The sequence below is a fragment of the Oncorhynchus gorbuscha genome, linkage group LG15, assembly GCF_021184085.1.
Source record: "Oncorhynchus gorbuscha isolate QuinsamMale2020 ecotype Even-year linkage group LG15, OgorEven_v1.0, whole genome shotgun sequence".
Classification (NCBI taxonomy): Eukaryota; Metazoa; Chordata; class Actinopteri; order Salmoniformes; family Salmonidae; genus Oncorhynchus; species Oncorhynchus gorbuscha.
In genome coordinates this window covers 10,039,111-10,062,020 of record NC_060187.1, presented here as the reverse complement: position 1 = coordinate 10,062,020, position 22,910 = coordinate 10,039,111, and the positions used below count along the sequence as shown (strand labels likewise).

General features: G+C 43.2%; 1 protein-coding gene across 3 annotated transcripts in view; it reads left to right on the top strand.

Annotated features, from left to right (window-relative positions):
• The window catches only part of LOC123996600 (DENN domain-containing protein 1B-like), a 230,509-nt gene that overhangs the window by 204,557 nt on the left and 3,042 nt on the right, over positions 1-22,910 (top strand). For all 3 annotated transcript variants that reach the window (XM_046300091.1, XM_046300092.1, XM_046300093.1), the window contains 6 exons: positions 1,187-1,312; positions 11,272-11,373; positions 17,106-17,196; positions 18,653-18,693; positions 19,207-19,242; positions 21,710-21,745. In XM_046300091.1, the coding sequence (XP_046156047.1) occupies positions 1,187-1,312; positions 11,272-11,373; positions 17,106-17,196; positions 18,653-18,693; positions 19,207-19,242; positions 21,710-21,745 (432 nt within the window). The remainder of the gene's footprint in view (positions 1-1,186; positions 1,313-11,271; positions 11,374-17,105; positions 17,197-18,652; positions 18,694-19,206; positions 19,243-21,709; positions 21,746-22,910) is intronic.

The following is a 22,910-nucleotide window of genomic DNA, read 5'->3' as shown; positions in this document are numbered from 1 at the left end:
TCCTCCCCATCCCTCTCTCTTCTCTCCTCCCCATCCCTCTCTCTTTCTCTCCTCCCCATCCCTCTCTCTCTTCTCTCCTCATCCCTCTCTCTTCTCTCCTCCCCATCCCTCTCTCCTCTCCATCCCTCTCCTTCTCTCCTCCCCATCCCCTCTCTTCCTCTCCATCCCTCTCTCTTCTCTCCTCCCCATCCATCTCTCCTCCCCATCCCTCTCTCTGCTCTCCTCCCCATCCCTCTCTTTTCTCTCCTCCCCATCCCTCTCTCCTCCCCATCCCTCTCTCTTCTCTCCTCCCCATCCCTCTCTTCTCTCCTCCCCATCCCTCTCTCTTCTTTCCTCCCCATCCCTCTCTCTTCTCTCCTCCCCATCCCTCTCTCCTCTCTCCTCCCCATCCCTCTCTCCTCTCTCCTCCCCATCACTCTCTTCCTCTCCCCTCTCTCCTCCCTCTCCTCTCACCTCTTTCCTCTCTCCTCCCCATCCCCCTCTCTTCTCTCCTCCCATCCCCCTCTCCGCTCTGCTCCCCATTCCCCTCTCCGCTCTGCTCCCCATCCACCTCTCCGCTCTCCTCCCATCCCCCTCTCCTCTCTCCCCCCATCCCCCTCTCCTCTCTCCCCTCTCCTCTTTCCTCTCCCATCCCTCTTTCCTCTCCTCCCCATGCCTCTCTCCTCCCTCTCCCCTCTCCTCCCCATCTCCCTCAACTCCCCATCCCCCTCTCTGCTCTCCTCCCCATCTCTCTCTCTTCTCTGCTCCCCCCATCCACCTTTCATTCCATCCTCTGCTCAATTGACAGAGCAGCAGGTGCTCTTTGCAGCACAACAGATACGCTTCTAGGAAGGAGAGAAGCTATACTTTATTTTCTGGGGATGACCCTTAAGTGTGACTCTTCACACACACAATGTATATTCCATTCCAGCTACCAACTTCAGAGGTGTTCAATTAACTTTCCCTCCTCTCTCTCTCTCTCTTCCCTCTTTCTCTCGTTCCCTTTCCCCTCTCTCTCTCGTTCCCTTTCCCCTCTCTCTCTCTCCTCCCTCTTTCTCTCATTCCCTTCTCTCTCTCTCTCTCTCTCTCTCTCTCTCTCTCTCTCTCTCTCTCTCTCTCTCTCTCTCTCCTCTCCTCTCCTCTCCTCTCCTCTCCTCTCCTCTCCTCTCCTCTTCTCTTCTCTTCTCTTCTCTTCTCTCTCTCTCAGCTCCACTCTCTGAAGAGTAAGCTGAAGAAGCAGTCGACAGCAACAGGAAGTGGAGTAGCGAGGTCCTTCCTCCGAGCTCAGGCTGCTTTGTTTGGATCCTACAGAGACGCCCTTCGATACAAACCTGTAAGAACCTAACCCTTACCCTTAGATACAAACCTGTAGAACTTAACCCTAACCCTTAGATACAAACCTGTAGAACTTAACCCTTAGATACAAACCTGTAGAACTTAACCCTTACCCTTAGATACAAACCTGTAGAACTTAACCCTTACCCTTAGATACAAACCTGTAGAACTTAACCCTAACCCTTAGATACAAACCTGTAGAACTTAACCCTTAGATACAAACCTGTAGAACTTAACCCTTACCCTTAGATACAAACCTGTAGAACTTAACCCTTACCCTTAGATACAAACCTGTAGAACTTAACCCTTACCCTTAGATACAAACCTGTAAAACTTAACCCTAACCCTTAGATACAAACCTGTAGAACTTAACCCTTAGATACAAACCTGTAGAACCTAACCCTAACTTAGATACAAACCTGTAGAACTTAACCCTTACCCTTAGATACAAAACTGTAAGAACCTAACCCTTGCCCTTAGATACAAACCTGTAATAACCTAACCCTTAGATACAAACCTGTAATAACCTAACCCTTAGATACAAACCTGTAATAACCTAACCCTTAGATACAAACCTGTAAGAACCTAACCCTTAGATACAAACCTGTAGAACCTAACCCTAACCCTGAAATACAAACATGTAGAACCTAACCCCTAGATACAAACATGTAGAACCTAACCCTTAGATACAAACCTGTAAGAACCTAACCCTTAGATACAAACCTGTAAGAACCTAACCCTTAGATACAAACCTGTAATAACCTAACCCTTAGATACAAACCTGTAGAACCTAACCCTTAGATACAAACCTGTAATAACCTAACCCTAACCCTTAGATACAAACCTGTAAGAACCTAACCTCTTTGATACAAACCTGTAGAACCTAACCTCTTTGATACAAACCTGTAGAACCTAACCCTTAGATACAAACCTGTAATAACCTAACCCTAACCCTTAGATACAAACCTGTAAGAACCTAACCCTTAGATACAAACCTGTAAGAACCTAACCCTTACCCTTAGATACAAACCTGTAATAACTTAACCCTTACCCTTAGATACAAACCTGTAATAACTTAACCCTTACCCTTAGATACAAACCTGTAATAACTTAACCCTTACCCTTAGATACAAACCTGTAATAACTTAACCCTTACCCTTAGATACAAACCTGTAATAACCTAATACCTTACCCTTAGATACAAACCTGTAATAACCTAACCCTAACCCTTAGATACAAACCTGTAAGAACCTAACCCTTAGATACAAACCTGTAATAACCTAACCCTTAGATACAAACCTGTAATAACCTAACCCTTAGATACAAACCTGTAATAACCTAACCCTTAGATACAAACCTGTAATAACCTAACCCTTACCCTTAGATACAAACCTGTAATAACCTAACCTCTTTGATACAAACCTGTAGAACCTAACCCTTAGATACAAACCTGTAATAACCTAACCTCTTTGATACACACCTGTAGAACTTAACCCTTAGATACAAACCTGTAATAACTTAACCCTTACCCTTACATACAAACCTGTAATAACCTAACCCTTAGATACAAACCTGTAATAACCTAACCCTTACCCTTAGATACAAACCTGTAATAACCTAACCTCTTTGATACAAACCTGTAGAACCTAACCCTTAGATACAAACCTGTAATAACCTAACCCTAACCCTTAGATACAAACCTGTAAGAACCTAACCCTTAGATACAAACCTGTAAGAACCTAACCCTTACCCTTAGATACAAACCTGTAAGAACCTAACCCTTACCCTTAGATACAAACCTGTAATAACTTAACCCTTACCCTTAGATACAAACCTGTAATAACTTAACCCTTACCCTTAGATACAAACCTGTAATAACCTAACCCTAACCCTTAGATACAAACCTGTAATAACCTAACCCTTAGATACAAACCTGTAATAACTTAACCCTTACCCTTAGATACAAACCTGTAATAACCTAACCCTTACCCTTAGATACAAACCTGTAATAACTTAACCCTTACCCTTAGATACAAACCTGTAATAACTTAACCCTTACCCTTAGATACAAACCTGTAATAACCTAACCCTTAGATACAAACCTGTAAGAACCTAACCCTTACCCTTAGATACAAACCTGTAAGAACCTAACCCTTACCCTTAGATACAAACCTGTAAGAACCTAACCCTTACCCTTAGATACAAACCTGTAAGAACCTAACCCTTACCCTTAGATACAAACCTGTAATAACCTAACCCTTACATACAAACCTGTAATAACCTAACCTCTTTGATACAAACCTGTAATAACCTAACCCTTACCCTTACATACAAACCTGTAATAACCTAACCCTTACCCTTAGATACAAACCTGTAATAACCTAACCCTTACCCTTAGATACAAACCTGTAATAACCTAACCTCTTTGATACAAACCTGTAGAACCTAACCCTTAGATACAAACCTGTAATAACCTAACCCTTACCCTTACATACAAACCTGTAATAACCTAACCCTTACCCTTAGATACAAACCTGTAATAACCTAACCCTTAGATACAAACCTGTAATAACCTAACCCTTACCCTTACATACAAACCTGTAATAACCTAACCTCTTTGATACAAACCTGTAATAACCTAACCCTTACCCTTACATACAAACCTGTAATAACCTAACCTCTTTGATACAAACCTGTAATAACCTAACCCTTACCCTTACATACAAACCTGTAATAACCTAACCCTTACCCTTAGATACAAACCTGTAATAACCTAACCCTTACCCTTAGATACAAACCTGTAATAACCTAACCTCTTTGATACAAACCTGTAGAACCTAACCCTTAGATACAAACCTGTAATAACCTAACCCTTACCCTTAGATACAAACCTGTAATAACCTAACCCTTACCCTTAGATACAAACCTGTAATAACCTAACCCTTAGATACAAACCTGTAATAACTTAACCCTTACCCTTAGATACAAACCTGTAATAACCTAACCTCTTTGATACAAACCTGTAGAACCTAACCCTTAGATACAAACCTGTAATAACCTAACCCTTACCCTTAGATACAAACCTGTAATAACCTAACCCTTACCCTTAGATACAAACCTGTAATAACCTAACCTCTTTGATACAAACCTGTAGAACCTAACCCTTAGATACAAACCTGTAATAACCTAACCCTTACCCTTACATACAAACCTGTAATAACCTAACCCTTACCCTTAGATACAAACCTGTAATAACCTAACCCTTACCCTTAGATACAAACCTGTAATAACTTAACCCTTACCCTTACATACAAACCTGTAATAACCTAACCCTTACCCTTAGATACAAACCTGTAATAACTTAACCCTTACCCTTACATACAAACCTGTAATAACTTAACCCTTACCCTTACATACAAACCTGTAATAACTTAACCCTTACCCTTAGATACAAACCTGTAAGAACCTAACCCTTACCCTTAGATACAAACCTGTAATAACCTAACCCTTACCCCTAGATACAAACCTGTAATAACCTAACCCTTACCCTTAGATACAAACCTGTAATAACCTAACCCTTACCCTTAGATACAAACCTGTAATAACCTAACCCTTACCCTTAGATACAAACCTGTAATAACCTAACCCTTAGATACAAACCTGTAATAACCTAACCCTTACCCTTAGATACAAACCTGTAATAACCTTACCCTTAGATACAAACCTGTAGAACCTAACCCTTACCCTTAGATACAAACCTGTAATAACCTAACCCTAACCCTTACCCTTAGATACAAACCTGTAATAACCTAACCCTTAGATACAAACCTGTAATAACCTAACACTTACCCTTAGATACAAACCTGTAATAACTTAACCCTAACCCTTAGATACAAACCTGTAATAACCTAACACTTACCCTTAGATACAAACCTGTAATAACTTAACCCTAACCCTTACCCTTAGATACAAACCTGTAATAACCAAACACTAACCCTTAGATACAAACCTGTAGAACCTAACCCTTAGATACAAACCTGTAATAACCTAACCTCTTTGATACAAACCTGTAGAACCTAACCCTTAGATACAAACCTGTAATAACCTAACCTCTTTGATACACACCTGTAGAACTTAACCCTTAGATACAAACCTATAATAACTTAACCCTTACCCTTACATACAAACCTGTAATAACCTAACCCTTAGATACAAACCTGTAATAACCTAACCCTTACCCTTAGATACAAACCTGTAATAACCTAACCTCTTTGATACAAACCTGTAGAACCTAACCCTTAGATACAAACCTGTAATAACCTAACCCTAACCCTTAGATACAAACCTGTAAGAACCTAACCCTTAGATACAAACCTGTAAGAACCTAACCCTTACCCTTAGATACAAACCTGTAAGAACCTAACCCTTACCCTTAGATACAAACCTGTAATAACTTAACCCTTACCCTTAGATACAAACCTGTAATAACTTAACCCTTACCCTTAGATACAAACCTGTAATAACTTAACCCTTACCCTTAGATACAAACCTGTAATAACCTAACCCTAACCCTTAGATACAAACCTGTAATAACCTAACCCTTAGATACAAACCTGTAATAACTTAACCCTTACCCTTAGATACAAACCTGTAATAACCTAACCCTTACCCTTAGATACAAACCTGTAATAACTTAACCCTTACCCTTAGATACAAACCTGTAATAACTTAACCCTTACCCTTAGATACAAACCTGTAAGAACCTAACCCTTAGATACAAACCTGTAAGAACCTAACCCTTACCCTTAGATACAAACCTGTAAGAACCTAACCCTTACCCTTAGATACAAACCTGGAAGAACCTAACCCTTACCCTTAGATACAAACCTGTAAGAACCTAACCCTTACCCTTAGATACAAACCTGTAATAACCTAACCCTTACATACAAACCTGTAATAACCTAACCTCTTTGATACAAACCTGTAATAACCTAACCCTTACCCTTACCTACAAACCTGTAATAACCTAACCCTTACCCTTAGATACAAACCTGTAATAACCTAACCCTTACCCTTAGATACAAACCTGTAATAACCTAACCTCTTTGATACAAACCTGTAGAACCTAACCCTTAGATACAAACCTGTAATAACCTAACCCTTACCCTTACATACAAACCTGTAATAACCTAACCCTTACCCTTAGATACAAACCTGTAATAACCTAACCCTTAGATACAAACCTGTAATAACCTAACCCTTACCCTTACATACAAACCTGTAATAACCTAACCTCTTTGATACAAACCTGTAATAACCTAACCCTTACCCTTACATACAAACCTGTAATAACCTAACCTCTTTGATACAAACCTGTAATAACCTAACCCTTACCCTTACATACAAACCTGTAATAACCTAACCCTTACCCTTAGATACAAACCTGTAATAACCTAACCCTTAACCTTAGATACAAACCTGTAATAACCTAACCTCTTTGATACAAACCTGTAGAACCTAACCCTTAGATACAAACCTGTAATAACCTAACCCTTACCCTTAGATACAAACCTGTAATAACCTAACCCTTACCCTTAGATACAAACCTGTAATAACCTAACCCTTAGATACAAACCTGTAATAACTTAACCCTTACCCTTAGATACAAACCTGTAATAACCTAACCTCTTTGATACAAACCTGTAGAACCTAACCCTTAGATACAAACCTGTAATAACCTAACCCTAACCCTTAGATACAAACCCAATTTGTAAGTCGCTCTGGATAAGAGCGTCTGCTAAATGACTTAAAATGTAAATGTAAAATGTAAACCTGTAATAACCTAACCCTTACCCTTAGATACAAACCTGTAATAACCTAACCCTTACCCTTAGATACAAACCTGTAATAACCTAACCTCTTTGATACAAACCTGTAGAACCTAACCCTTAGATACAAACCTGTAATAACCTAACCCTTACCCTTACATACAAACCTGTAATAACCTAACCCTTACATACAAACCTGTAATAACCTAACCCTTACCCTTAGATACAAACCTGTAATAACTTAACCCTTACCCTTACATACAAACCTGTAATAACCTAACCCTTACCCTTAGATACAAACCTGTAATAACTTAACCCTTACCCTTACATACAAACCTGTAATAACTTAACCCTTACCCTTACATACAAACCTGTAATAACTTAACCCTTACCCTTAGATACAAACCTGTAAGAACCTAACCCTTACCCTTAGATACAAACCTGTAATAACCTAACCCTTACCCCTAGATACAAACCTGTAATAACCTAACCCTTACCCTTAGATACAAACCTGTAATAACCTAACCCTTACCCTTAGATACAAACCTGTAATAACCTAACCCTTACCCTTAGATACAAACCTGTAATAACCTAACCCTTAGATACAAACCTGTAATAACCTAACCCTTACCCTTAGATACAAACCTGTAATAACCTTACCCTTAGATACAAACCTGTAGAACCTAACCCTTACCCTTAGATACAAACCTGTAATAACCTAACCCTAACCCTTACCCTTAGATACAAACCTGTAATAACCTAACCCTTAGATACAAACCTGTAATAACCTAACACTTACCCTTAGATACAAACCTGTAATAACTTAACCCTAACCCTTAGATACAAACCTGTAGAACCTAACCCTTACCCTTAGATACAAACCTGTAATAACCAAACACTAACCCTTAGATACAAACCTGTAGAACCTAACCCTTAGATACAAACCTGTAATAACCTAACCCTTAGATACAAACCTGTAATAACCTATCCCTTAGATACAAACCTGTAATAACCTAACCCTTAGATACAAACCTGTAATAACCTAACACTAACCCTTAGATACAAACCTGTACGTTTGTGAAATGAAATGTGTTTTTTAACACTGAGTGAAGGTTGAAGGTTTTGAGTTGAGAGAAGGTGGGCTTGTCTGAAACACAGACACTGAAGGAGTCCGCCTTGTACCATCTTCCTGTCCTTTTCTATGCTAAACCCCAGAACATGTCTCTCTCGTTCTGCCTCTCAATTGCAAGTTACTCCAGTTAAGACCAGAACAAAGCATGTAGTGTTTGTCAAATAGCAGGGCCTTTGTTCACAGGCTTTGAGGGTAATTGGGTGGTGTTGAGCCCTGGAGTGGGGATCCATAAATGATGCCTCTGTGTTGTCTGTATACAGACAGTAGGAGAAACATACCGCCTGACTCCCTTTAGAAAACACACACTTAAAGCAGAGAGAGAAGGGAGTGTGTGTGTGTACCGTGATGTCCTCTCACAACACACCATCTCTCCAGCCCCCATAGGTTCTGGAAAAAAGCCTACGATTCCACACAAACACACACACACGCAGCCGTGCTCGCATACGGGCACACACACACACACACACACACACACACACACACACACACACACACACACACACACACACACACACACACACACACACACACACACACACACACACACACACACACACACACACACACACACACACACACACACACACACACACACACACACACACACACACACACACACAATCTGAGTTAAATGAAAGAGCCCCCCCTGACTGAACCATGTGTTTTTGGATCCCATATGCTTTGACAGAACGTGTGTGTGTGGGGGGTCGTTGTCGGAGCCTTGCTGAGCTGTAAATGAAACAACGGAGGAGAAAGATATCTGTTAATCACACTGCTATGAATCTAGAAATATAGGCTATATATATATATATATATATATATATATATATATATATATATATATATATATATACACAGTTGAAGTCGGAAGTTTACATACACTTAGGTTGGAGGCATTCAAACTTGTTTTTCAACCACTCCACAGATATCTTGTTAACAAACTATAGTTTTGGCAAGTCGGTGAGGACATATACTTTGTGCATGGCACAAGTCATTTTTCCAACAGTTGTTTACAGACAGATTATTTCACTTATAATTCACTGTATCACAATTCCAGTGGGTCAGAAGTTTACATACACTAAGTTGACTGTGCCTTTGAACAGCTTGGAAAATTCCAGAAAATGACATCATGGCTATAGAAGCTTCTGATAGGCTAATTGACATAATTTGAGTCAATTGGATGTGTACCTGTGGATGTATTTCAAGGCCTACCTTCAAACTCAGTGCCTCTGCTTGACCTCACGGGAAAATCCAAAGAAATCAGCCAAGACCTCAGAAAAAAACATTGTAGACCTCCACAAGTCTGGTTCATCCTTGGGAGCAATTTTTATTTTTATTTTTATTATTTATTTACATATATATATATATATATATATATTTATAGTACCAGTCAAAAGTTTGGACACACATACTCATTCAAGGGTTTTTCTTCATTTGTACTATTTTCTACATTATAGAATAATAGTGAAGATGTCAAAACTATGAAATAACCCTATATAATCATGTAGTAACCAAAAAAAGTGTTAGATTCTTCAAAGTAGCCGCCCTTTGCCTTGATGACAGCTTTGCACACTATTGGCATTCTCTCAACCAGCTTCATGAGGTAGTCATCTGGAATGCATTTCAATTAGCAGGTGTGCTTTGTTAAAAGTTAATTTGTGGAATTTCCTTTCTTCATGCGTTTGAGCCAATCAGTTGTGTTGTGACAAGGTAGGGGTGGTATACAGAAAATACCCCTATTTGGTAAAAGACCAAGTCCATATTATGGCAAGAACAGTTCAAATAAGCAAAGAGAAATGACAGTCCATCATCACTTTAAGATATGAAGGTCAGTCAATCCCGAAAATTCCAAGAACTTCTAAAGTTTATTCAGGTGCAGTCGCAAAAACAATCAAGCACTATGATGAAACTGGCTCTCATGAGGACCACCACAGGAAAGGAAGACCCAGAGTAACTACTGCTGCAGAGGATAAGTTCATTAGAGTTACCAGCCTCAGAAATTGCAGGCCAAATAAATGCTTCAGACAAGTAACAGACACATCTCAATATCAGCTGTTCAGAGGAGACTGAGTGAATCAGGCCTTCATGGTCAAAATGCTGCAAAGAAACCACTACTAAAGGACACCAATAATAAGAAGAGACTTGCTTGAGTCAAGAAACACAAGCAATGGACATTATACCTTTGGTCCTTTGGTCTGATGAGCCCAAGTTTGAGATTTTTGGTTCCAACCACTGTGTCTCTGTGAGATGCAGAGTAGGTGAATGGATGATCTCTGCATGTGTGGTTCCCACCATGAAGCATGGAGGAGGAGGTGTGATGTTGTGGGGGTGGTTTGCACTTAGTCCTGCTATCATTTGTTTTTCAACAAGACAATGAACCAACACACCTCCAGGCTGTGTAAGGGCTAATTGACCAAGAAGAAGAGTGATGGAGTGCTGCATCAGATGACCTGGCCTCCACAATCACCTGATCTCAACCCAATTGAGATGGTTTTGGATGAGTTGGACTGCAGAGTGAAGTGAGTGCAGGAAAAGCAGCCAACAAATGCTCAGCATATGTGGGAACTCCTTCAAGACTGTTGGAAAAGCATTCCAGGTGATGCTGGTCGAGAGAATGCCAACGGTGTGCAAAGGGCGACTACATTGAAGAATCTCAAATATAAAATATGTTTTGATTTGTTGGACACTTTTTTGGTTACTACATGATTCCATATGTTGTACAACTGAATGCATTCAACTGAAATGTGTCTTCCGCATTTAACCCAACCCCTCTGAATCAGAGAGGTGGGGGCTGCCTTAATCGACATCCACGTTTTTGGGGGGTGAAAAATATCTTAGAAGTAGAAATGGAGGGTCAACTCAATTTCTGTGGTACTTTATGACATCAGTAATGTGATGTTTTAAAAGTATTCAACCATAGAATATAAAGGGTAAATGTCTGGTAATCTGGTTCTAAATGTTCTGATCTTCTTCTCTGCTCTTCCTGTTCCTGGTCAGGGGGAACCAATCACATTCTGCGAGGAGAGTTTTGTGGCTCACCGCTCCAGCACCATGAAACACTTCCTGGAGATGGCTGTCAACCTGCAGCTCTTCAAACAGGTAACACTGGTGTGTGTGTGTGTATGCGTGTGTGTGTGTGTTTGTGCGCACGCGCTGCCCACCTTTCCAGAACCATGTTATTTAAGCCTTTGATTAAACTGAAAGCTCTTTCTATCCTCTCTTTTCTTCAAACCAACAACCACAGACAAAAATGCACCCAGGACATCTTCACTCCTTGATTAGGATTCTTAAACTATTAATATATATACTTTCAAAGCCCACACAGTCCTATAAAGTTCCCTTTCCACCCCGCCACAGTCAGACTGTTCCTCCCCAGCCCTCATAAGTTGTTGTTGATTTATCCGTGAGAGGGAGCAGAGAGCTTCTTAATCAGCTCTTTGTTTCGGTCTCTCTCTCTCTCTCTCTCTCTCTCTCTCTCTCTCTCTCTCTCTCTCTCTCTCTCTCTCTCTCTATCGCTCTCTCTCTCTCTCTCTCTCTCTTGCTAGCTCTCTGTTACGTCTCTCTCTCTCTGTCTCTCTCTGCCCGTCGTCCATAACTTACCCAGGCAGCACAGAATGCAACCCACCAACAGTTCAAGGACAGCTCCTCCCTCCCTCCCTCCCTCCCTCCCTCCCTCCCTCCCTCCCTCCCTCCCTCCCTCCCTCCCTCCCTCCCTCCCTCCCTCCCTCCCTCCCTCCCTCCCTCCCTCTATGCTCCTGTCTGTGTGGTAGCGTAGGGATGGGATGTGGCGGTTATCTCTCCTCCTCTGTAGCGTGGTGATGGAGTCACTTATCTCTTCTCTTCCTGTTAAAGTCCTGTTCTCCTATTAAAGTGAGAGAGGCCAGTGGTCCGTTCGACTGCTCCGGCCGTGACCCACATCCGCTCACAGATGCATTCGCTCACACACACACACACACACACACACACACACACACACACACACACACACACACACACACACACACACACACACACACACACACACACACACACACACACACACACACACACACACACACACACACACACACACACACACACCAACCCTGGTCCGTTTAGTACAGAACAGTGGAGGAGAGCTGCCAAGAGAACGTGGGGGAAAGTCTGTCAACGATAACCTGCTTTCTGTCAACCCCCCCCCCCCACACACACACACACACACACACACACAACCACCCACTATTCTATAGTTAATGGTTTCAGGACACTGCTTGGTAGATGCAGTGGTTTAGTGGAGACTGGCTCAGGGATGCTTCCTCCTCCTATAGGCAGAGAGAACAGCTTCATAGTCAGACCTCCATTAACACAGGAGGGGCTGGAGCGCTGACCGTTTACTGGATCAGCCACAATACTAATCACACATCAATCAGATCATACTCAAAGTAGGACAGCATTTCCAAAAGTGGATAAAATCCAATTAGTTTGATATTAAGGAGAACTTGAGGTTTTCACTCCTCAACATATGAGCTGTGTGTGACTGGGATGTTGTGTGCGTGGATGTCAGAGCTACCGTGTAAGTTCAGACCAGCAGTTAACCCTTGTGTTCTAGAACGTCCTCCAGAAATCTGGAACCTCCTCCACAGTAATCTAGAACACTGCAGTGAGGATTCCAATCTCTGGCCCACAGATGGCCTGCTCCACTTGCCTGCTGTTACTGTGTACAGGGAGAGAGAGAGGTACCAGATGATGTCTGAACATCGCTCACCTTACAGCTATAGAACGTCTGATACATAATCATATAGACTTTTCTAGTTTATTTATCTAGAAAATCCCTTCACAAACAATAACATTTGGGAAAGGCGGTTGCTGTGCGTTTCAGCTGTTTCATTCATCAGTCAACACTTTGGTTTCATCTGTGTTCTCCTCATCTGATATACATTTGATTTGTTTTCATTTTTATAGATTAATGCTAGAGTCCGTAATTGGAACAATAACAAAGCAGGGCACCCCGTCTCTCTTTTGGTAAAAAGTTGAGGGATGAAAAATGTAATATATACAGTACCAGTAAAATGTATAATATACAGTACCAGTAAAATGTAATATATACAGTACCAGTAAAATGTAATTTATACAGTACCAGTAAAATGTAATTTATACAGTACCAGTAAAATGTAATATATACAGTACCAGTAAAATGTATAATATACAGTACCAGTAAAATGTAATATATACAGTACCAGTAAAATGTAATATATACAGTACCAGTAAAATGTAATATATACAGTACCAGTAAAATGTATAATATACAGTACCAGTAAAATGTAATATATACAGTACCAGTAAAATGTATAATATACAGTACCAGTAAAATGTAATATATACAGTACCAGTAAAATGTAATATATACAGTACCAGTAAAATGTAATATATACAGTACCAGTAAAATGTAATATATACAGTACCAGTAAAATGTATAATATACAGTACCAGTAAAATGTAATATATACAGTACCAGTAAAATGTAATATATACAGTACCAGTAAAATGTAATATATACAGTACCAGTAAAATGTAATATATACAGTACCAGTAAAATGTAATTTATACAGTACCAGTAAAATGTTGACACACCTACTCATTCAGGATTTTCTTTTATTATTTACTATTTTCTACAATGTAGAAAACCTTCCAGGTGACTACCTCATGAAGCTGGTTGAGAGAATGATAATAGTGTGCAAAGCTGTCATCAAGTCAAAGGATGGCTCCTTTGAAGAATCTCAAATATAAAATATATTTGGATTTGTTTAACACTTTTTTGGTTAGTACAAGATTCTAAATGTGCTATTTCATAGTTTTGATGTTTTCACTATTATTCTACAATGTAGAAAATACTTTTTTTAAATAAGAAAACCCTTTGAATTAGTAGGTGTGTCTGAACTTTTGACTGGTGCTGTCATTTGAAAATATCAATAATTTCAACCCAGTTTAAACTGATTGAGATTCACAGCCATAAATACTATCTTCTGTCCAGTTCATAATTTTACACACGTCTCTTTTGAAATGTTGTTCTGCAAAAACAAACAAACAAACAAACAAACAAACAAACAAAGCTCTATAAACCAGAGACGGCAGTGTAGAGAGAGATGCTGTGGGCCCGGTGTCCTTGCTGTGGGCCCGGTGTCCATGCTGTGGACCCGGTGTCCTTGGTGTGGGCCCGGTGTCCATGCCGTGGGCCCGGTGTCCATGCTGTGGGCCCGGTGTCCATGCTGTGGGCCCGGTGTCCTTGGTGTGGACCCGGTGTCCATGCTGTGGACCCGGTGTCCTTGGTGTGGACCCGGTGTCCATGCTGTGGGCCCGGTGTCCATGCTGTGGGCCCGGTGTCCTTGGTGTGGACCCGGTGTCCTTGGTGTGGACCCGGTGTCCTTGGTGTGGGCCCGGTGTCCATGCTGTGGGCCCGGTGTCCTTGGTGTGGACCCGGTGTCCATGCTGTGGACCCGGTGTCCTTGGTGTGGACCCGGTGTCCATGCTGTGGGCCCGGTGTCCATGCTGTGGGCCCGGTGTCCTTGGTGTGGACCCGGTGTCCTTGGTGTGGACCCGGTGTCCTTGGTGTGGGCCCGGTGTCCTTGGTGTGGGCCCGGTGTCCATGCTGTGGGCCCGGTGTCCTTGGTGTGGACCCGGTGTCCTTGGTGTGGATCCGGTGTCCATGCTGTGGGCCCGGTGTCCTTGGTGTGGACCCGGTGTCCATGCTGTGGGCCCGGTGTCCTTGGTGTGGACCCGGTGTCCTTGGTGTGGACCCAGTGTCCATGCTGTGGGCCCGGTGTCCTTGGTGTGGACCCGGTGTCCATGCTGTGGGCCCGGTGTCCTTGGTGTGGACCCGGTGTCCATGCTGTGGGGGGGGGGGTTAAGTGGGGCTTTGGTTAGGTGCTGATTTGGGTTGAGATAAGTGTGTCTTTGGCTTGGTGATGATGTGTGCTAATTGGGGCAGACTAAGGGAGCAGCTAGCTACCATGCGGTGGTTAAAACCTGCAGTGTCATTTCTCATTAGCAGGATTATAACGAGTTGGTCAGGGCTACAGGAGAGAAGAGGAGAGCCTTACACTAGGTAGTTAGTTAGCCTAGCGCCCTACTGAGAGATATGCTCAATCCCTGACAAGATACAGGCAGACTGCTAATTGTACCCACAGCGGGCTGGGTCGACATAGCTCTAAAACCAACATTTTAATCTATTTAACCCTTATTCCACCAGAGGCCATATGCATCAAACGTCTCAGAGTATCTGATTTAGGATCTGATTCGGGATCACTTTTGCCTTTTTAGATCACAATAATCTTTCAGATCATAGAACACTTTCTGGTTTACAGAAACGACCCAGGTCTGGTCAGGTCTCCTCCCAGCTCCTGCTAGGTTGAGCTGGTGTGTTCATATCAGCTAGGCTACGACCCAGGATCAGTTCTTATCCAGTGCCTGTGATGTTATTAGGACTTTATTGAATAAATTAATACAATGTATTTACATTCTTTAGTTTTTTTTGTGGGGGGGGGGGGGTTGTTAAATCCCTGTAGTTGTTTTATCTGAGAAATGCTGGTCTACTTACTCAACGTTTTTTTGCTCAGAGGTCTGTCTCTCCGTGTGTGTGGGGGGGACGTGTAATGTCTGACCTTATAATGAACATATTTATGGAAGTGTTTTATAAACTCCATGTGACAGGAAATGAAGGTTCCTGGTGCATCAGACACCAGAACTGCAACCCAAATGGCACCCTATTCCCTAAGTAGTGCACTACTTTAGACCAGGACCCTGGTTAATAGTTCAGTATTTAGAGATTAGGGTGCCATTTGGGATGCTGAAATGCCTCACCATGCAGTCTCCCAGCCAAACCAACCCTTAGCAGGCAGCAAACTGCCCTCAACCTGCTCCACATTACCCCTCCTCATTTCACCATGAGACATGTCTGGAACAGGTAGGATTAAACACACTTGCCCAGTCGAGTGTGTTCTTTCCCCTGTCGTTCAGCCTCGCTCCATACCTCCTTCTCTCTCTCTCTCTCTCTCTCTCTCTCTCTCTCTCTCTCTCTCTCTCTCTCTCTCTCTCTCTCTCTCCTCTCTCTCTCTCTCTCTCTCCACCCCTCTCTCTCTCTCTCCCTCTCTCCACCCCTCTCTCTCTCCCTCTCTCCACCCCTTTCTCTCTCTCTCTCTCCACCCATTTCTCTCTCTCCCTCCACCCACCCCTTTCTCTCTCTCTCTCTCCCTCCACCCCCTCTCTCTCTCTCTCTCCCTCCACCCCTGCCTCTCTCTCTCCACCCCTCTCTCCCTCTCTCTCTCTCTCTCTCTCCCTCCACCTTCTCTCCCTCCACCCTCTCTTTCCCTCACCCCTCCAACTCTCTCCCACTCTCCTCTTGCCCTCCCCTCCCTCTCTTTCCCTCCCCATCCCTCTCTTCCCCTTCCCCCTCTCTCCCCCTCTCTCTTCCTCACCCCGCTTTCTTTCCCTCCCCCTCCCTCTCCCTCCCCATCTGCCTCCACCTTCTCTCCCACACCCCATCCCTCTCTCTTCCTCCCTCCCTTCCCTCTCTCCCCCTCGCCCTCACCCCTCTCTTTCCCTCCTCCCTCCCCCTCTTTCCCTCCCTCCCCCTTTCTCCCCCTCCCTCTCTCACCTCTCCCCTCTCTCTCCCTCACACTCCCTCCCTCCCTCCCCTCCCTCTCTCCCACCCCTCTCACTCTCTTCCCCTCCCCCTTTCCTCTCTATTTCTTTTCCCTCTCTCTTTCCCTTCCCTGTCTCTCTCCCTCCTCCCTCCCTTTGTTTTCACTCCCTCTCTACCTCGGGTCTGTAATGCTGTGTTGTAATTTATGTTGCAGTTTATTGACGGCCGTCTGGCCAAGCTGAACGCGGGAAGAGGCTTCACTGACCTGTTCGAGGAGGAGATCACTGAGGGAGGTTTCTGTGGAAGTGAGTGGCAATTCACTACATTACACCAATACACCACACCAGTATACTACACTACTGCACCACTACACTACACCACTACACTACACTGGTACACCACACCAGTATACTACACCACTACACTACTACACTACACCACTACTGCACTACTCTACACTACCACACCACTACACTACTACACCACTACACTACACCACTACACTACACCACCACACCACACCAGTATACTACACTACTACACCACTACACTACTATGACACCACACCACTACACTACCACTACACCACTACGACACAACACCACTACTCCACTACCACACTACACTACCACTATTACATCACTACACTACACCACTACTACACTACTACACCACTACTACACCGCACCACACCACTACACTACACTATTGCACCACTATACTACACCCCTACACGACACCACCACACTACACTACACCACTACTCTACACCACAACGCTACACTACTACACTACTACTACACCACTACTCTACACCACAACGCTACACTACTACACTACTACACCACTTCACCAATACACTACACCATTACACCACTACACCACTACACTACACCATTACACCACTACACTACAGCATTACACGACACCACTACACTACACCACTACTACACTGAACCACTACACTACTACTACACTACACCACTACACTACACCACTACTACACCACTACACCACTACTAGACTGCACCACAACTACTACACTACTACACTACTACACCGCTGCACCACCACTACTGCACTACACCACCACACTACAACACTACACCGCTACACTACACCGCTACACTACACCACCACTTCACTACTACACCACTACACTGCAATACTACACCACTACTACACCACTATACCACTACACTACTACACCACTACACCACTACTACACCACTACTACACTACTGCACCACTACACTACTACACCACTACACTACTACACTACTACACTACTACACCACTACACTACTGCACCACTACTACACTACTACCACTACACTACTCCACTACCACACTACACTACCACTATTACATCACTACACTACACCACTACTACACTACTACACCACTACTACACCGCACCACAACACTACACTACACTATTGCACCACTACACTACACCACTACACTACACCACTACACTACCACACCACACCAGTATACTACACTACTACACCACTACACTACTACTACACCACACCACTACACTACACTATTGCACCACTATACTACACCACTACTACACCACTACACTACACTACTACACCACACTACACCTCTGCACCATTAAACCACTATACTACACCACTATGCTACACCACTACACTACACCAGTCCCGTAAAATTCAAGTTATCAGCGTGTCTCATCACAATCACTTTCACATCTCCGTGTCTTTCATTATGTGTGCGTTTGATGTCTTGCAGGTAATTCCAAGTCTTATCAACAGTGGGTGCACACCGTCAAGGTATACAAAGATGATATGAAATTAAAATGAATTGAGTGTATTTTAGTTTAGTCTATCTCTCTGTTTAGTAAACAAAGCAAACTGAAGATGCTAAGAATGTGTTTTCTGTGTGGTTTGATCCATAGAGAAAACACACTGTCCGTACACACGGCTTATGTTTGTATGGACATTCAGACGTCTGTTGGGTAGTGTGGTGGATGGAAATCCTGTGTGTGTGTGCGTGCGTGCGTGTGTTAGTGTGTGTGTTTGTGCGTGCGTGTGTTTGTGTGTGTGTTTGTGTGTATGTGTGTGTGTGTGTGCGTGTTTGTGTGTGTGTTTGTGCGTGCGTGCGAGTGTGTGTGTGTGTGTGTGTGTGTGTGTGTGTGTGTGTGTGTGTGTGTGTGTGTGTGTGTGTGTGTCTGTGTGTGTGTGTGTGTGTGTGTGTGTGTGTGTGTGTGTGTGTGTGTGTGTGTGTGTGTGTGTGTGTGCACGTGCGCACAGGTAAATGACAATTATGTGTTGTGTGTGTTGCAGAGAGGCGGAGCGCTGATCAACACTGCGGTGACCAAGGCAAGTCCAGCTGTGGAGACGGCCTATAGAAGGCTGGATCTACCATACAGTCCCTGCCAGACATCCTCTGATATGTTCAAATACTGGAGCTGCTCTTGATTTAGTTTGGAACCACTGGAATAGTCCCAAAAGTGCAAATTCCAAGGCAAATCAAGCACACCTCAAATACTTTCATATGGGACAGATATAACATGTATTTGTCTCATGTCTGCTCCCAACCCTAAGACGTGTATAAGGTCATACAGGTTGTCACTCTGGATATCTGAAAAGTAGAGTACTGGGATGCTGGTAGCTGGTAGATTCTGAAAGGTAGAGTACTGGGATGCTGGTAGATTCTGAAAGGTAGAGTACTGGGATGCTGGTAGCTGGTAGATTCTGAAAGGTAGAGTGCTGGTAGCTGGTAGATTCTGAAAGGTAGAGTACTGGGATGCTGGTAGCTGGTAGATTCTGAAAGGTAGAGTGCTGGTAGCTGGTAGATTCTGAAAGGTAGAGTACTGGGATGCTGGTAGCTGGTAGATTCTGAAAGGTAGAGTACTGGTAGCTGGTAGATTCTGAAAGGTAGAGTACTGGGATGCTGGTAGCTGGTAGATTCTGAAAGGTAGAGTACTGGTAGCTGGTAGATTCTGAAAGGTAGGGTACTGGGATGCTGGTAGCTGGTAGATTCTGAAAGGTAGAGTACTGGGATTCTGGTAGCTGGTAGATTCTGAAAGGTAGAGTGCTGGTAGCTGGTAGATTCTGAAAGGTAGAGTACTGGGATGCTGGTAGCTGGTAGATTCTGAAAGGTAGAGTACTGGGATACTGGTAGATTCTGAAAGGTAGAGTACTGGGATGCTGGTAGATTCTGAATATCTGATGGGTAGAGTACTGGGATGCTGGTAGATTCTGAATGGTAGAGTACTGGGATGCTGGTAGATTCTGAAAGGTAGAGTACAGGGATGCTGGTAGATTCTGAAAGGTAGAGTACTGGGATGCTGGTAGATTCTGAATATCTGATGGGTAGAGTACTGGGATGCTGGTAGATTCTGAATGGTAGAGTACTGGGATGCTGGTAGATTCTGAAAAGTAGAGTACTGGGATGCTGGTAGATTCTGGAAGGTAGAGTACTGGGATGCTGGTAGATTCTGAAAGGTAGAGTACTGGGATGCTGGTAGATTCCGGAAGGTAGAGTACTGGGATGCTGGTAGATTCTGGAAGGTAGAGTACTGGGATGCTGGTAGATGTCATTGTTCTACTAGAACTGTTCTAGTATTGGTAGATGTACAAAACCAGTCAAATGTTTGGACACACCTACTGTACTCATTCCAGGGATTTTTCTTTATTTTCACCATTTTCTACATTGTAGAATAATAGTGAAGACATAAACTATGAAATAACACACATGGAATCATGTAGTAACCAAAAAAAGTATTTTAAAAAAGTCTTAAACAAATCAAAAGATTTTTCAAAGAAGTCACCCTTTGCCTTGATGACAGGTTTGCACACTCTTGGCATTCTCTCAACCAGCTTCATGAGGTAGTCACCTGGAATGCATTTCAATTCACATCTGTGCCTTGTTTAAAGTTAATTTGTGGAATTTATTTCCTTCTTACAGGAGATAGCCCTATTTGGTAAAAGACCAAGTCCATATTATAGCAAGAACAGCTTTAATAAGCAAAGAGAAACAACAGTCCATCATTACTTTAAGATATGAAGGTCAGTCAATCCGGAAAATGTCAGGAATTTGAAAGTTTCTTCAAGTGCAGTCGCAAAAACCATCAAGCACTATGATGACACTGGCTTTCATGAGGACCACCACAGGAAAGGAAGACCCGGAGTAACTACTGCTGCAGAGGATAAGTTCCCCAACAAACCTCCAGGCTGGGTAAGTGCTATTTGACCAAGAAGGAGAGTGATGGTGTGCTGCATCAGATGACCTGGCCTCCACAATCACCTGACCTCAACCCAATTGAGATGGTTTGGGATGAGTTGGACCACAGAATGAAGGAAAAGCAGCCAACAAGTGCTCAGCCAATGTGAGAACTCCTTCAAGATTGTTGGAAAAGCATTCCAGGCGATGCTGATTGAGAGAATGCCAAGAGTGTGCAAAGCTGTCAATGCAAAGGGTGACTTTTTTGGTTACTACATGATTCCATATGTGTTATTTCATAGTTTTGATGTCTTCACTATTATTCTACAATGTAGAAAATTGTAAAAATAAAGAAAAACCCTTGAATGAGTACAGTAGGTGTGTCCAAACATTTGATTGGTACTGTATATGTGTGTGTGTTTGCTTTCCTGTGTTTGTCTCTGTGTGTTTCTCTGTGTGTGTGTGTGTGTGTGTGTGTGTGTGTGTGTGTGTGTGTGTGTGTGTGTGTGTGTGTGTGTGTGTGTGTGTGTGTGTGTGTGTGTGTGTGTGTGTGTGTGTGTGTGTGTGTGTGTGTGCACGTGCGCACAGGTAAATGACAATTATGTGTTGTGTGTGTTGCAGAGAGGCGGAGCGCTGATCAACACTGCGGTGACCAAGGCAAGTCCAGCTGTGGAGACGGCCTATAGAAGGCTGGATCTACCATACAGTCCCTGTCAGACATCCTCTGATATGTTCAAATACTGGAGCTGCTCTTGATTTAGTTTGGAACCAATGGAATAGTCCCAAAAGTGCAAATTCCAAGGCAAATCAAGCACACCTCAAATAGTTTCATATTTTTATTAACATTTTATTTTATTTAACTAGGCAAGTCAGTAAAGAACAAATTCTTATTTTACAAAGCCAGCCTCCCCTGTCCAAACCTTCCCCAAACCTGGACGACACTGTGCCAATTGTGCGCCGCACTATTGGACTCCCCATCACGGCCGTTTGTGATACAACCCAGGATCGAACCAGGATCTGTAGTGCCTTAGACAACTGTGCCACTCGGGAGCCCATAATTGGACAGACATGTATTGGTCCCATTTCGGGTCCTAACCCTAAGATGTATATTAAGTCATACAGGTTCTCACTTTGAATATCTGAAAGGTACGGAGATGGTGGGAGCTGGTAGATTGTGTGTGTTTGTGATGCCCTTTCCTTTGTGCAGTGTTGTATAGTTGACTTTCATGTCCAGCCGTGAAGGCTTTCATGTCCAGCTGGGTAGGCTTTCATGATGGGTTGGCTTTGATGTCCAGCTGGGTAGGCTTTCATGTCCAGCTCGGTAGGCTTTCATGTCCAGCTCGGTAGGCTTTCATGATGGGTAGGCTTTCCTGTTCAGCTGGGAAGACATTCATGATCAGTAGGCTTCCCATGTCCTGCTCGGTAGGCTTTCATGATGGGTAGGCTTTCATGTTCAGCTGGGAAGACATTCACGATCAGTGTGCTTCCCATGTCCATCTCGGTAGGCTTTCATGATTGGTTGGCTTTCATGTCCGGCTGGGAAGACTTTCATGATGGATAGGCTTTCATATTCAGTTGGGTAGGCTTTCGTGTCCAGCTGAGAAGACTTTCGTGTCCAGCTGAGAAGACTTTCGTGTCCAGCTGAGAAGACTTTCGTGTCCAGCTGAGAAGACTTTCGTGTCCAGCTGAGAAGACTTTCGTGTCCAGCTGAGAAGACTTTCGTGTCCAGCTGAGAAGACTTTCGTGTCCAGCTGAGAAGACTTTCGTGTCCAGCTGAGAAGACTTTCGTGTGTAGCTGAGAACACTTTCGTGTCCAGATGAG